The sequence below is a fragment of the Petaurus breviceps genome, unplaced genomic scaffold (genome assembly GCF_028583685.1).
Source record: "Petaurus breviceps papuanus isolate PSGF00001 unplaced genomic scaffold, PetGlider_PUasm1.0 173, whole genome shotgun sequence".
NCBI lineage: Eukaryota > Metazoa > Chordata > Mammalia > Diprotodontia > Petauridae > Petaurus > Petaurus breviceps.
This window is the reverse complement of record NW_027185759.1, coordinates 57,988-74,275: the sequence shown is the minus strand read 5'-3', so window position 1 is coordinate 74,275 and position 16,288 is coordinate 57,988. Positions and strand designations below refer to the sequence as shown.

The window sequence follows — 16,288 nt, the reverse complement described above, 5'->3', positions numbered from 1 at the left end:
GGGAGTCATAGGGCTGAGGAGCCATAGAACTGGGGGCTGGGGGACTGGGAGTGTTGGAGGCCTTGGGAAGCCTGCAGGGTGTGAGCTGGCTCTAAGGCTAAGTCCTGGGCCTGCTCCAGTTTGAGAAGAAGTCTTGTCAGGACACTGAGGCTCATTTTGCAAATATGGAGGGGCTGCTTGTACAATGTCATGGGGGGGTGTGGGTGTGATCCAAGGTTGATTTAGATGGTCCCTGAGCATCTTCTGCTGTTTGTGCAAAGCCCGGGCTTTGCTAGGAGGAGCTGTGTGACCTTCAGACAGGTGCACAGGCATGGGGGGTGAGCCAGGTGCACAGTCATGGGATGAGCCAGGTGCACAGTTATGGGGGGATGAGCCAGGTGCACAGGCAGGGGTGGGTGAGCCAGGTGCACAGTCATGGGTGGGGGGGTGGTCAGTTTCTGCATCTGTAAAATGGAATGATTTTAGAGTCAGAAGGGACATTAGAGGCCTTATCATCCCCCCCTCCCCGTTTTTTTTTTTTTACCATTAATCTTTTGACTTTTTATACTCAAGAATTTCGTTCAAATTCTGAGGATTTACTGTGTGTGCCTGGCTGGGGAGGGCACCAGGAGCACTCTGTTTTCTTTGGTTGATCCAGCAGTCAATCACAAAAATTGGGTCATTGTTTGCTTGGCTCTGGGCTGCACGACACTCAGATCTGGGGACCCAAAGCTTCAAAAGAATCAGGGCCTGCTGTCAGTGAGCTGACATTCTATAAGGATAAAGGGCAAATCCCAGTGGGGAGGAAGGCCCCGGCTTCAGTGAGAGGGGAGCCAGCTTAGCTGCGATGGCCAAGTGAGGTTCCAATGTCGGTCACTGATTGTCCAGCCCTCTATGTGTGCCTTGCAGAGCAGAGACTTGATGAAGTAAAGTTCTGGAAGAAGGAATTGGGCGACAAACTTGATCAGCTCGTAAAGGAGACTGAAGTGCTTTTCACATTTAAGATGAGATTGGAGAAGGCCCTGGAGAGCTGCCAAGAGCCCTTGCGCATTTCCCAGAAATGTCTGGGGTACAGGTGGGTGAAGGAGAGGAAGAGGGAAGAGAGGGGAGGGGGAGACATCATCTCCTCACGAAAGTGAACACACCCAGCACAAGCACAGACCACAGACATCATGGCAAAGTGTGACTTCCTCTTGGCTCTCCCCCTTCCCCACTCTAGCCCGGCTCCGTCTCATCTGCCCCTGGGCTCACATGTCACAACGAGAGAAGGGACTCCCACAGCTGGAGCAGGAAAGAATGCGGGTAGGGGGACGAAGAGGGAGAGCTGAGGTCAGCCAAGAGAGCAGGGCAAGGAGAGAAAGCCAGGGTGTCCTCAGAGACTGTGAGGGAGAGCGGAAGGCTTCAGCGGAGTGGCAGAGAGGGGTGGGTGAGAATGTCTCGGCCAGGGGCCTTCCTCCCTCGGGTGCCCTGGCCTGGGCTGCCCATCTTGCGCTTCCCCAATGGGACCTCCACCCTTGTCTTGGCCAGAGAGCAACGTGTTGGGATCGATCTAGTCCGTGATGAGGCCGATCGGGAGCTCGTTAAGGAGGTAGAGGTCTTGCAAGGGGTCATATCCCTGCTCCAGCGCACCCTGGAAGAGACCTCCGAACAGCTCAGGTGTGGGCAGGGCCAGGGGAGGGGGCCCCGCCCCCTGTCTTCCCCTCATAGCCCATTCAGCAAGTACCCAAGTGCAGATCCCAGCCACCTAGGGCAAGTCCCTTCCTCGGTCAGGGGCATTGTGGTTTCCTCCACCAGAAATGAGCGGATTGACCCCAGTGATTTCCAAGGCCCCCACATCAGCTCTGATGTCAGGGGAGGGCAGTATGGGCCTGGGTCATTCTGGACCATTCTACCCAGAATCAAGCTTTTCAGATGTTAAAGACTCCAAATGTGGTCTCGAAAACTGGGTTGGGAGGTGCCTATTTGTAGGGAGGAGCACACTGACTCGGGAATCCTGTGTGAGAGGGAAGGGGGGAAGGGAGGAAGGGGGGAAGAGCCCAGACCTGTCTAGAAGGAAGAGGTTTCGAATGAGGGAGGTGAGCAAGTAGGTGGGGAAAGGAAGCCTGGGAGTGGCTAACTGTAGAAGTGTGTGTGTGTGTGTGTGTGTGTGTGTGTGTGTGTGTGTGTGTGTGCACGGGCTTGGTTCTGGGCTTTTCCAGGCTGAACCGAGCTGCCAAGTACAGCCTTGAGAAGGATCTGAAGGACAAATTTGTTGCTCTGACCATCGATGACTTCTGTTCCTCACTCACCAACAATAATCCCGACATCTGCTATGCCAATAATGTTGTCAGGATCGAGCCCAAGTATGTAGGGGGTGCTGCAAGCATAAGGCCCGGTGCTGGAGTGAGGGGGGAAGCTGGGATTTCCTTCTGGATTTATTCCTGGCGCTGGCTCAGCCCAGTCTGTCAGGATAACCTGTTACCAAGGGCCCCCTGGGAGGGGGTGTTAGAGATAAGCTTTTGGAATGACTCCCCACTCCACCCCAGCGCTGCTTCCTTGCCCTACCTGGGCTCTCCTCCCACCCCTGAGGCACCCACCCAGCTACACCCCAGCCTGAGCCCAGGAGGCTGCTACCTTGGTCACTGTTCCCAAGGCTGTGCCAGGTGAGGCTGTGGTCTCCACTGACTGTAGACCTTCCTCCCTCCCCAGGCTTCCTGTTGCCTCCAGCTAGTAACACTCTCCTTATCCCTTTGTGGATTTCAAGGCCAAAGGTCTACCTTGGTCCCCCAGCTCCTTCCCTTCCCCTCCCCTCCACCACGGGGTCTAAATGAAAGAAAAGTGGTTCATCAAGCCACCTCTAGCCTTCGTCCCTGGGCAGTTGAACCACCCTCCTTTGGGACGCGGCAGATGGACCTGGAGGGGAGAAGGTCTGCTTCTTAGGGACCTGGGAACAGAAAATTCTGATCCATCAGCAAGGAAAGGGGGAAGGAGGCAGGGAGCAGTGGGCTGCAAGGAGCCCTGAATGGCTACAGAGAGACAGAGGCAGGAGAGCTGCCTCTCTTGGTCTCCAGGCCCAAGTTATTGGCTTGGGAGGGGGCAGGATCCAGTGGGGTGTATGTGGGGGGGAGTGAAGCTGGGCACAGGCAGGGTGGGAAGGCCATTGTGCCAGAGTTCAGACAAGCTCATATCAGTGCAGCACATGCCTCAGGGCTGAATGAGCTTGTGGACCTAGGGTGGAGGCCCAGCTCTGCTCCCTTCTCTTAGAGAAGTCCTTCTTTCTCTACTGAGCTGCCAAAGGCCATGGAGAAAGTCAGGCCAATCCCCAACAGGAGACCATGGTCTGGTCCCTGCCCTCCTGCGAAGATCCTCCACACTCAAGGCAGCAGCCTTGGCGCCATGGGCCTTGGCCTCCCCAGGAGGCTCCCTGCTGTGTCTTGTCTTCCAGCTCCGTAAGCACTGAGGACTGGGCGGATTTCTCCAGCGCTAATGTGGAGAAGGCAGATAAACAGAGAAACAACACACTGGCACTGGAGGCCTTGATCGACAGAATTCTGTCCCAGACAGCCAGTGACCTGCGCAATCAGTTTGAGGCTGTGAACTTTGCCTTCCAAAACCGGATCAAAGAAACAAGAGATACCAAGGACAAATTGGCCACGCACCTAGCTGAGGTGATGCTTGGTTGGCAATGCCAGGGGAGGGGCTGCAGCCCTTGGCATCCAGTCTGCAGAATGGGCAGCTGCCATACTGGGGAAGGGGGCCAGTCAGTCACGTTCTCCTTGTTGGTTGTGGCTTTTGTTGGAAGTCGGGGCAGGATCCCATCCAAGTTTGGCCAAGGCTTGTTTTCCTGGGCCAAAGACAGCCGATGTGCTTTGAAGCTGTTCAGTAGCACCAGATCTTGCAGGTTTGAGCTGGAAGGGCTCTTGGGCACCCTTTTATCCAGCCCCATATGCTATTTGTGGAGGAACAGGTCCAGAAGAGCCTCTGGACTTGTCCAAATCCAAGGCTGCCCCTACCCCCCAAACCCCATGGCCCTAAACCCCTAGGTCCATCTCAGTTCAACATTCCTATCAAGTATGCCTCTGGTGCCAAGTGTACCTGCCTCTGCCATGGTCTTTCTGTCTCTAGTTAGAAGTGTCTGCCCCCTCCAAGTCTGGATTCAGCACTCTGGCCAGTAGTCAACTCAACAGCTTCCTTGGGCTCTGGCCTCAGAGGCACCCTTGGCCAGTGGTCAACCTTCTCCCCTCCTCCAATAGCCCCCATTCCAGGGCTCCAGTCTATGGGAATGCCAGGGCCCTGAGCAAATGGACAGTCAGGGATACACACCTATGTCCTCTCTGCTCCATTTTATCGGCCCCAAACGTAGTGACCGTCCCAGAGGGTTGGGTGCAGGATCCTGGCTTCAGCCCTGGATGCAGAGTGTAATGTGCTCATGGTGGTGCTGCCAGGTCCCATGGGCAGGAACTGCTCAGAGGGGAGGCCGCATGCTGCCTTCCACAAGAGTAGTGTAGACAGAGGCCTGAGGCAACAGGAGGCTGTGGAGAGGGAGCAGGTTGTCCCTAGGGGTAAGACTTAGATGAGGGGGAAGATTGAGGAGGGCTTTGCTTTGCACAAAACTTGGAGATGGAACTCCAGGTGGGGTGTGGGAAGTGCAGCCTGGTTAGCACCGAGGATCTGTGTGGAGGGAGGGGTAGCAGAAGACAAGAGCCCCATGACAGCATCTAGCTCATTTGTAGACAAGCTGCATGAGTAAGCATGCCAGTCAGGAGAATGAGGGGGTGTGGTGTGGGAGGAGGGACTGGAGGTCTTCTTGGACCTTGGGCTATGGAGCAGAGCCCCCCATCAGGAAGGGGAGGGGGGAGGGGGAGGAAGTATGCTTGGACCTTGGGCCATGGGGAAGGCTTTTGCTGAAGCTGCAGCCTTAGGGGTCTGAAGGGCAGGAGGTAGACCCTGCTTTCATGATGTCGGCTGCAGACTTTGGATAGGGCCTCATGCACCCTCTTGCCTTGGCTCAGGTGATGGATGAGATCACCTGCCAGGAAAACAACATTGCAACTTTAAATAAAGCCATCCTTGACAAAGAGGGCCCTGTCAAAGTGGCCCAGACACGCCTGGAGTCTCGGAGCCATCGGCCCAATGTGGAGCTGTGCCGGGACGGGGTGCAGTACTGCCTGATAAAGGAGGTTCACGAGATCACCAGCAACATTGGAAGGTGAGTGGTAGCCCAGAGAAAGGCAATCTCTCTGCCCCTCCAGGTAAAGGCTCCTGGGGTGGGAGATCCCCCCCAGGCCAGGACCTAAGACCCAAGTTCCAGGGGGCTGGAGGGTCTTGTTCTGGGTCACTCAGCTAGTGAGAGCTGGGACTCTTTCCACAGTGACCCACTCAAGGGGAGTGTTCCTTGTGGTGCAAAGACCAGGGGGATGGGCCCCACAGCAGCAGGTTCTGAGGATCGCTGGCTGGGTCCTCCTTTGACAAGGCTGGGCTCTGTGGCAGGGGAAGCTGGGGATTCTGGGTGGGCCATCCTGAGGGCACCTGGTGCACTGGGTTCCCTCCTACACACACACACGCACACACATGCATGCACACGTGCAACACTCACAATGCACACATGTGCACATGCACACAACGCACACACACATGTGCGCACACATGCTCACAATGCACACACGTGCACACGCACACCCCCCCCCAGCACCATTAGCCTGTTGTCCCTGTGTCAGGCTGAAGGACGCATTGGCCCAAGCAGAGGCCGAGCTGAAAGGCCTGAGTCGCAGGCAGCTCTCACTACACGAGGAGATTCAGGTGAAGGAGAACTCGCTGTACATTGACGAGGTCCTGTGCCTGCAGATGAGGAAGAGCATTTTCCACCACGACTTCTGAGTGGGAGGCTGGGGGTGGGGGTGGGGGTGGGGGTGGGGGGCGGCGGCGGCAGTGGTGGCGGCTGGTGCCCAGTTCACTTGGAGAGCCATAGAAGGTTTCAGATTTTCATTAAAGCCAACTCCATTAAGCCAAGAAGCCACAGGCCTCTCCTTGCAAGTAGCTGGCGCCTCTGGTGGTCAGGGCAAGGCCCCTGGGGGCCAGAAGGGAGACTCAGGGTGCTCTAACTGAAGAACACCAGCATCATGTCCACATAATGTCAGGCTTTGGCTCCGGGCCAGGCTGAGGACTGGGCTGCTTCTGCCATAGGCTTTGGGTGTGAGTAGGCCCAAGATGCACCTCCGCCTGTGCCCCACAAGCTGAGGAGAGGGAGTGGTGCTGGAGTTCTTTTCAGCAGTGGCAGAGAGTGGGTGGGGTCTTGCTTTCTGTACCAAGAATGGCCAAGTTAGATAGACTCTCAAGCATGAAGGTGTATGCAAGGCAGTGAGCGCCAGGGAAGAATGACTGCCTGCCTCGGGCACCTGGCCACAAAAGGCCAGAGCCTTGACTGGGCCTGCTCTGGGGAGGGCTCTCTAGGGGCCTGCCTGAGACAGTGCAGCTGCTGCACCTGAAGAGGGCGTGGCCTTCACTCAGGGGCGTACTGGGCCCCCTGTTTTCTGAGCAGCTCACCCTGCATCATCATGGATCCTTGTGCCCAAAGAAGGTCTCCACCAGGTGCACCAGTCCTACCAAAACAGTGCTCTGTGCTTACAGACACCGGGCTCAATCTTGGGGGCTTCTCACCAAGCACATGCTGTTCTCGCTTTATCTGAGATTTTCCCTGGGATCCTCAAAACAAAAGAGAAAGGACCCTCAGCTCCAGCAAGCAGTCTGGAGCCCTGTGATCTAGTGTTGCCTCTATTTAAACCAATAAAAATGCACAGGAGACTCCTAGGCCAGCCTATAAACATGTCTAAGGAACAGAACAATTCTCCCCTCCAGTGAGCAGAGCCCCATTGTCTTGTGGAGAGGCACACCTGGATCCAAAGCCCCATGGCAGGGAGTGACCCCAGAACTCTGCCCCCAGGGAGAGATCTTGGGCTTCCACTGACAGGTGTCAGGAGTCCCCTGCAGGAGGTCTCTAGTGGGTCCAGTCAGGGGCAGTTGCATGTGGGGAGAGGGTGACTTGGTTCTCACTCTGGAAAGGCTGATGACCCAGCTTTAATTCCCAGGAAGAGGCTGTGGGAAGGAGGCATTAAGCCACGGGCAAGGTAGTGAACAAGGAAAACCAGGAGAGAGGTGCCAGGGTAATGGGACCCTGCATACAGATGCCAGCTTGGGGCTGGGCCACATAAACCAAGTTGGTGTTTTAGAAGAGGAACATGCCTGACTAGATGTTGGCACCCTTCCAGATAAAGCCTTGTTGAACGCACCCTAGTTACAGTTCTGCCAAAGGGTCTCACATCCTCAGGACTCAGTCCAAAAAGGCAAGAATTCATCCAACAAGCCTCCCCTCAGTACTGCAAGTGCTCTGATCTCGTAGTGTCCAGAGTGGCCACTTTACTGACCCAAGTGCCACCCAATGGCCAGTGCTGGCTTTGTTCCACTGTAGGGTGGGATTGTTCCGCATCTTGGCCCAGGAACTTCTCCACTTGGGGAGGCTTGCCTGGGACTTCTGCTAGTCTAGAAAATGTCTTCGCTGTTTCCCAGCTGTTGTGATGCTGCTGCTGGTTCCTGTTTTCATCAGCTCTCAGCTCAGCCCAGTGTAATGTAATGCCAAGGAAAGGCAACTTCCCAAGGTTCAGAATACCAGCATAGGTGCTCTCCATTTTACTCAGTGACCAACCAAGAACAGAGAAGATCAAAACATGACATCATTCAAAATACAGCATTTACTAAGTGTGATTAAATAATCTCCAAGGACTACCCCACCCCAGGACCTTCCAATCATTCAATCAATTACAAAGTCCCTGTTCTAAATACCTCTCCACCCCTAGGCTGTACCTTCATTTAGTCCACCACAAAGCCCCTCTTCTCAAATGGAGATTAGTTTCCAAACATAAGTAAAGTACCTTCATTTGTTCAACCATAGAACACAAAAAGGTCAAAAGTTCCCCACCCCTGGATCACAATTGAATCTACCCCAGAGTTACATCAAGTTTAAGCACAGCACTTAATACCCAAATGGAGGTCTTTTCTTCATCTTGACAGGAGGCAAGTTCTCAGCAATCTTAGTTCCTGGGGAGACAAGGCTTAGCAAGGCCACAAGATACATTGCCAGTCCCTTCATTAATTCATCCTCCATCTGTAGAACAGTTCTAGAACCCCTGAAAACATTAGCAAAACCCTCTCCCAGGATTTCTGTAAACATACAACAAGAAAATCCTTCTTCAGGGCTTCTGAACCAACAGAAAGGTTCCCAGACCCCTGCAACAACAGCACTGTCCTTCACCAGTGGACAGTATTCACTCTCTGTCTGCAGGACAGTCTCAGGATCTCTTAGCCAACAGCCAGGTTCCAGGACTTCTTCAGCAAAAGGACTGTCTTTCACCAGTGGACAAATCTGGCAAAACAACATCAAAACAGACAGACAAAGTACCAGCAAAACAGCCATGTCTCCTCAGTCCTTGGCAGCTCAGGGGGCAGGTCTCAAAAGTCCAGGGCAATTCAAAGTGGCCCTCAGCAATCCTTCTCAGTCTTTCTCTCTCTGCCTCCACGAGGGTGCTGCTTCCAAAAAGTCCTTCTGCCTCTCTCTTGTCTCTCCAAATCTACGTCACCAGCTCCTCCCAGTTCAGGACTTTCTTTTCACATCAACAAGTCCATCCCACAGGTGGGATTAACAAACTCTGGGTTTTAACACAATCAATTTGAAAACCAAGCCAATACAGGGGAATCTTTAATTGCCATTACTATCACACCCGGGAATTCTGCATGGCTTTTCCATCGCCTCCAAATGTTGTGGTCCCCAAGGATGCTTGTCTTCCTGGACCAGTGTACTTATGGCTCCCCAGTGTGTGTGTGTGTGTGTGTGTGTGTGTGTTCCCCCCAGGGAACTGGGTCCATGTGTTTCCTGACCCTCACTCTACCTTGTATTCTCCTTTCCCTGACCCAGTCCATGCCCAGCGATATTAGGTCTGCACCCCAAAGAAATCAAAGGAAAAGGACCTATGTGTATAAAGATATAGCAGCTCTCTCTGTGGTGGAAATGCAGGGGATGCGCATCCGTTGGGGAATGGCTGAACAAACTGTGATCTGTGATTGTGATGGAATGCTACTGTGCTGTAAGAAATGAGGAGCAGAATGCTTTCAGAAAAACCTGAGAAGACTTCTATGAACTGATGCAGAGTGAAGTGAGCAGAACCATGAGAAACTGTATACAATAACAGCAACATTGTAACGATAGGAAAGACTAAGTAACCGATGGAGACAACAATCTACTGAGATTCCAAAAGACCCATGCTGAGCCGCACTGCCCAGCTCCTGAGGGGGAGATGGCGGCCTCTGAAGTCACACACACACACACACACATTTTCTCCTCTTTGGTCGTAGAGCTGTTTCAGTCAGGTCGGACTCTTTACGACCCCATTTGGGGTTTCCTTGGCAGACCCACTGGAGCAGTGGACCATCTCCTTCTCCAGCTCATTTTACAGATGAAAAAACCAAAGCAAACAGGTTTGAGTGACTTGTCTAGGGTCACCCAGCTGCTAAGTGTCTGAAGTCACATTTGAACCTTGGTCTTTCCAGCTCCAGCCCCGACTCTATCCAACAAACTGCCCAGCTGCCTCGACTGCTTCTATTTTTGGACCTAGCTAATGTGGGAGTTTCTTTTGACTAGACATCTTAGTGATTTTTGTTTTTATTACTTTCTCCATAGGTGAGGAGAGGGGCAAGGGGAGATTGGAGGGAGAGAATTCTGAGTTGACAAAATTAAATTGAGCTATTGGGGGGGGGGGGGATTTAAAGAATTTAAACAGTATTTTAAATACCTTAAAAAGTATTTTTAAAAATAAAGACAGGGTCCCAGGGTGTAGTTCCGGTCATTAACAATAAAATATTATATATATCTGATTGACAATCAACAACAATCATTAATGGGGGGGGCAGCTTGTGTAATAAGGAGGTGGGACAATGTGTGAGTGCACCCACTGCCTTAGTGTATCTCTTGTCTCCTATCCAAAGGTTTTATTTGGGGAGAGGCAGCAAGCCCTTTCCCTTCTAGCTCTGCTGAGAGAAGAGGGCTAGGTTCCCCAAAGTCTTTTGTCCCTTCTGACGTTCTCCTGAATCTCTCCTCATGCATATACAGCATGCACAGTCCACCTCTCTCCTTAAAGGAGTGCAGCACATTTCAGCACCTCTCATGGAGACCTTTTGGTAAATGGCGCTTAGGTCCAATTGCAGTCCCATCATCCAATCCTGCTGGAATGGAGCTGAAATCATTAGCCCTGCTCTGGGTCCACTGGTTTCCCAATTGTCCTTCTGCCCATTGTGGAGATTAGTCGGGTCTCAGGGCACTCAGTAGAATCCCAGAGCTGAAAAGGATGACAGAGCCCTGAGCAGGGATCCTCCAGCTTCAGCTTGGTCACTGCCTTCCTTCTACGCAAGGACAGCTTGAGGGTTAGGCAGCTTCTCCTAACCCCAAGCCTCAAGTGGCCTTTCTGCATCTTCCCATTCCTTCCCCACCTTGCTCCTGGTTCTTCCCCTAGGCCAAGCAGAGGAGGGCTGGGCCCATAAGACCCTATCATTCTCCCCTTCTCTAAGTGAACCAGCTTCAGTGTGTGAGCTATTGGGGAAAGTCCATAAGCCAACTTTCATCACAGACCATAGACCTACTGGCAACTCTGGCAGTCCCAAACTCCTTGCAATCCTCCTGATCTCCAATCCCAAGAATGTCCCAGGAGAAGCACAAGATGGGATGGATCCCTAAGTATTAGGGGACACAGTATTTGGGGCTGTGCCACATAAACCAAGTTGGTATTTTAGAAGAGGAACATGCCTGCCTAGATGTTGGCACCCTGCCAGGTAAAGCCTTGTTGAACCCACCCTAGTTACAGTTCTGCCAAAGGGTCTCACATCCTCAGGACTCAGTCCAAAAAGGCAAGAATTCATCCAACAAGCCTCCCCTCAGTACTGCAAGTGCTCTGATCTCGTAGTGTCCAGAGTGGCCACTTTACTGACCCAAGTGCCACCCAACGGCCAGTGCTGGCTTTGTTCCACTGTAGGGTGGGATTGTTCCGCATCTTGGCCCAGGAACTTCTCCACTTGGGGAGGCTTGCCTGGGACTTCTGCTAGTCTAGAAAATGTCTTTGCTGTTTCCCAGCTGTTGTGATGCATGGCTTTGCCATCGCCTCCAAATGTTGTGGTCCCCAAGGATGCTTGCCTTCCTGGACCGGTGTACTTATGGCTCCCCAGTGTGTGTGTGTGTGTGTGTGTATGTGTGTGTGTGTGTTCCCCCCAGGGAACTGGGTCCATGTGTTTCCTGACCCTCACTCTACCTTGTATTCTCCTTTCATTTTCATTTTCATTCCCCAGCATGCCTGGCAGGGCCCCTGAGGTTCTCCCAACAGGGGCCAGTGGTGCTTTCGTCACAGCTGCTGAGGCTTGCACTGATGGTCCCTCGGTGCGAGGGTGCAGGGGAAGCTGAGTCAGCAAGCACAATAAAGCACTAAAGAGAATGAGGGATGATGGCAGGATGTGGGAGCACCTAAGGCACTACCCTCATGCTTTCTGCTATCCCAACCACCTGGCCAGAAGTGTGAGAGGACGAGGCCAGCAGAGGTCTCCCCACCAGGACAGGGCAAACACCTTCCAGACTCCTCAGAGTCACAGCAGAGCAGTCCATAGTGGAGGGGAGCTGAGACCGTGGACAGTGCTCCCACCCCAACCCGCAAAGGCCTCACAAGGGCTTCCCCACTGCTGATGTCCAGAGCAGAGGGAACATCCAGACACAGTCTGTCCTGGCCACCAAACTCAGGCCTGTTTATGGCATGTGCCCCAGGAGTGCCACCCATCTTTCATTCAGAGGACAGCGAGCTCACTACTTCCTAGGACAGCCCACCAACTTTGGAACAGCTCCAGCTGGGAGCTGTTTCCCTTCTTTTCGGCCTGTTTATACTCTCTATACCTCCCACTTGGTCCTTCTTCTGTAGGAAGCACCTTTGAACACAGGAGACCTTGGTCAGGTTCCCTCTCTCCCCCGCCAGGCTTCATTTCCTCAGCTCTTACAACCACTAACCAGACCACAGGGCAAGGCATGAGCTTGGGGCTGCTCCTTATCATCCTAGGCACCAAGGCTCTACCAGGAAGAAGCTCCCATCAACACCATGAGGTGATTATTGCCAGATGCTTATAGACTGTCCTGGAGCCTCTGCAGCTGATCAGAAAACCTAGCACCAGGACTGAGACTCCACGGTTCTCTGGAGCTACGGAAGTGGGGAACTTTTTATTTTAAATCAGACAAATTTAATGTTTTTATGATTTGCTGTGAAGGCTGGCTGAGATGGAGAGAAGAATAACCTTTACAGGAAATGTAGATAATGAGAAGCTAGAAGAAGATAAAAACACATTGAAAAATAATTTTGTTCTCTCTAAGTTTACATATGTATATGCACAGAGCTTCACTAAATACAGCTTTCTGCTTGTAACTGGCTTTTTTTCTGTCATTTTTCAGGAATTTTGGGTACCAGAGACAGCTTAAAGAAAGGTGCTGGATAGTCCCAAGGGCTATAGTAAAGGGGAGATGACATGCTGTTCTTCAGCCCTGGCTTTTGTTTGGCATTTGGAAGGCTGTGACATTCCTGGAGAAATTGAGGTGAGGACCTGGCATGGTCCTAGCTGCTCTGTTTGAGAAAGACAGACAGAGAGACACAAAGAGGTACTCTGGCAGATGTCTGGCTAATTAAAAATCCCCATCCTGGTTACTATATCATATCTCTGTACCACACTTTGGATCTCTTCAGGAGTCACTGAAACTTCTGGAGTGGGGTGGGGGTGGAAGGACAGAGTTAGACCTGAGTTTTCAGACTGCCTCTGATGTGGAGGATGGATTCAAGAGGGGAGAGACTCAAGGGAGGGGACCGAGTAAAGCGTATCATTGCAGTCATCCAGCCTGGCGGTGATGAGGACTCTGGATTGGAGTGGGGACAACAGACAAACGAGAGCTAGAACAAAATAGCAACTGATGGGAGGGGAGTGGCAAGAGGGGACAGAAGATCCAGTTGGTGAAACAGTTGGGAGGCAGGTCTCAGTGCCCCCAAGGCAGGAGCTGGGGGTGCAAGGACAGCAAGTTCTTGCTGGGAATGGTGAGCTTGAGTTATAACCAAGGAATCCAGCTGAAGATGCCCAAGCGGGGGCTGCTGGTGTGAACCTAGAATTCTGGGGAAAGACATTGGCGCTATCAGTCCCTCTCCAGTCCTGCTCTGCCTCTCCCATCCCCCACAATCTTTCAGTGACTTAGCAGCCACAATTCTTAATCTTAAAAAAAAAGTTTTCACTGATAATTTTTTTACATCACCTACTTTATCCAATTATTCCTGCTTTCCCCCCTCCCAGACAGCCATCCCATATAAAAAGTAGTGATTTTAAAGACAAAACAGTCAGCACAATTGATCAACACATTGAAAAAGCCTGAACAAAGGGGCAGCATAGCACCTGTGGCCCTCCCACTCTGCAAAGGGATTAATGGGGGTGCCTCCTCACATCTCTCTCTTTGAGCCTTGCTTGTCCTTGGTCATTTTGAAGCAGCGACTTATTTTTTTTTTTTTTTTTGCTTTTTGGAGGGCAATTGGGGTTAAGTGACTTGCCCAAGGTCACACAACTAGTTTTTGTGTTAAGTGTCTGAGGTCTGATTTGAACTCAGGTCCTCCTGACTCCAGGACTGGCACTCTATTCACTGTGCCATCCAGCTGCCCCGTTTTTGCTTTTTTTTTAATGCTTTATTAACTTCTGATTTACATCATTCATTTCCGCCAGATTTTGAGTTACAAATTTTCTCCCCGTTTTTCCCCTACCCACTGCCCCAAAATAGCAGTCCCACAGGATATCCCCTCCTCCAATCTGTTCTTTCCCATATTTTCTCCCATACCCTTTCAACTTTTCCAGTGGGATTCTATGCCTCAGAGCCTGTATATCTTATTTCCCAATTACATGTAAGATGGTATTAATAATAGTATATATATATATATATTTGAATATTTTATTTTAAAACTTTGAATTCCAAATTCATTCCCTTCCTTCCTTGTCACCCACCCTTACTGGGAAGATAAGCAGTTCAGTATAGGATGTACATGTGTGGCTAATGAAAAACAATAACATAGTAAATATATTGTAAAAGAATGACTATATTTCCCTCCCTCCTATCCCACCTCCCACTTGTTCTATTCTTTATTTGATCACATCCCTTTTCAAAAGTGGGTGCTTCCAACTTCCCTCCCCCGCCCGCTTTCCCTCCCCTCCACCATCCCCCCTCCCATCTCCCCCCCCCCCCCCCCCCTCCTGGAGGGTGAGATACCCTATTTAGTGTGTATTTCATTCCCTCCTCAAGCCAAATTCAATGGGAATAAGGTTGACCCATTCCCTTTTGCCTTCCTATTCTTCCCCTCCATTGTAACCATTTTCCCTTGCCTCTTCTATATGAGATAGTTTACCCCAATCTGTCTCTCTCCATCTCCTCTCATTATATTCCTCTCACCTCTTAATTTCACCTTTTAAGTATCATCCCTTCCTGTTAAATTGGTCCTGTGCCCTCTATCTATGTATACCTGTAAACATATATACACATATTCACATATGTATTTATATGCCCATATACCCTCATATATAGACATATATATATTTCTAATCCCTTCAACTACTGAGAAAAGTTTCATAAGTTATAATTATCATTTTTTCACGTAGGAATGTTAATAGTTCAACTTTGATAAGTTCCTTAGGATTTCTTTTCCCTGTTTACCTTCTCATGCTTCTCTTGCTTCTTGTATCTGAATGTCAAATTTTCTATTCAACTCTGTTTTTTTCAGGAAAGTCCTCTATTCCACTGAATGACCATATTTTCCCCTGAAACATGATACTCAGTTTTGCTAGGTAGGTGATTCTTGGTTTTAATCCCAGCTCCTTTGCCCTCTGGAATATCATATTCCAAGCCCTTTGATCCCTCAATGTAGAAGCTGCCAGATCCTGGGTTATCCTGATTGTGTTTCCACAATATTCAAATTGTTTCTTCCTGGCTGCTTGTAATATTCTCTCCTTAATCTGGGAATTCCAGAACCTGGCTATAATATTCCTAGGAGTTTTCTTTTTGGGATCTTTTTCAGGAGGTGATTGGTGGATTCTTTCAACCTCTATTTTGTCCTCTGGTACTAAAACATCAGGGCAGTTTTCTTTGAGAACTTCCTGGAGGATGATTTCTAGGTTCTTACTTTGATCATGGCTTTCAGGTAGTACAATAATTTTTAAATTATCTCTCCTGGATCTATTTTCCAGGTCAGTGGTTTTTCCCATGAGATATTTCACATTGCCTTCTATTCTTTCATTTGCTTGGATCTGTTTAACAACATCTTGATTTCTCATAAAGTCACTAGCTTCCATTTGCTCCAATCTAATTCTGAAGGAATGATTCTCCTCATTAAGCTTTTGAGATTCTTTTTCCATCTGGAAAATTCGACTTTTTAAGGCATTGTTCTCCTCATCGCCTTTTTGAGCCTCCTTTGCCATTTGAGTTAGTCTGGTTTTTTAGGAATTATTTTCCTCAGTCAGGCTGTTGACTTTCATTTCATAATTTTCTTGCATTGTTCTCATTTCTCTTCCCAATTTGTCCTCCACTTCTCTTATCTGCTTCTTAAGGTCCTCTATGGCCTGTAACCAGCTTGTATTTTCCTTTGAAGCTTTTGGTGCAGGAGTTCTGACTTCACTGTTTTCCTCCTGTTCCATGCTTTGCTCCTTTTTGTCCCCAAAATAGGAGTGTAATGTTGGAATCTTCTGTCTGCTTTGTTTCCTTTGTCTTCTCATTTTGCCACTCACTTGACTTTTGGGCTTTTTGCTACAGTAGGACTCTGCCACCAGATGGGGAGCTTTCGTCCCAAATGCTGGGATTTTCTCAGCTGCCAAAGGTATTAGATGGGTGCCCTCTCTGAGGTCTCCACACACTCTGGCAAGCTGGACACACACCCCAGGCCCTCCACCCTAGACTGCAATCCAGATCCAAGCAGGTTAAAGCAAGAGCGATTACCCCTGAGACTGGTGCTTGGTCCCCCTACACTCTGCAGGCCAGGAGCTGAAGCTGCACATGGCACTGGCTGGCTGTGCCGGTGTCTCAGCGGCTTTTCACCCCTGGGGGTAAAAGCCACGCACTCCCACTTACTGGTCCCAAAGTCCAGGCTGCACTGACCTCTCACTTTGTCCTTCACATCTATGTGTTGATAAATCTGGAAATGGCCACAGCTGCTGGTCTGGAGTCCCTCCAGCCGTGGCTGGTCAGGCCCGC

The 16,288-nt window shown here is 50.7% G+C and overlaps 1 protein-coding gene across 1 annotated transcript in view; it reads left to right on the top strand.

Annotated features, from left to right (window-relative positions):
* The window catches only part of TEKT1 (tektin 1), a 9,189-nt gene extending 3,336 nt beyond the window's left edge, over positions 1-5,853 (top strand). Inside the window, exons 3-8 of the mRNA XM_069083232.1 lie at positions 889-1,054; positions 1,507-1,635; positions 2,178-2,321; positions 3,404-3,626; positions 4,971-5,167; positions 5,676-5,853. Of these exons, the coding sequence (XP_068939333.1) occupies positions 889-1,054; positions 1,507-1,635; positions 2,178-2,321; positions 3,404-3,626; positions 4,971-5,167; positions 5,676-5,835 (1,019 nt within the window). The 3' untranslated portion in view covers positions 5,836-5,853. The remainder of the gene's footprint in view (positions 1-888; positions 1,055-1,506; positions 1,636-2,177; positions 2,322-3,403; positions 3,627-4,970; positions 5,168-5,675) is intronic.
* The last annotated feature ends 10,435 nt before the right edge of the window (positions 5,854-16,288 follow it).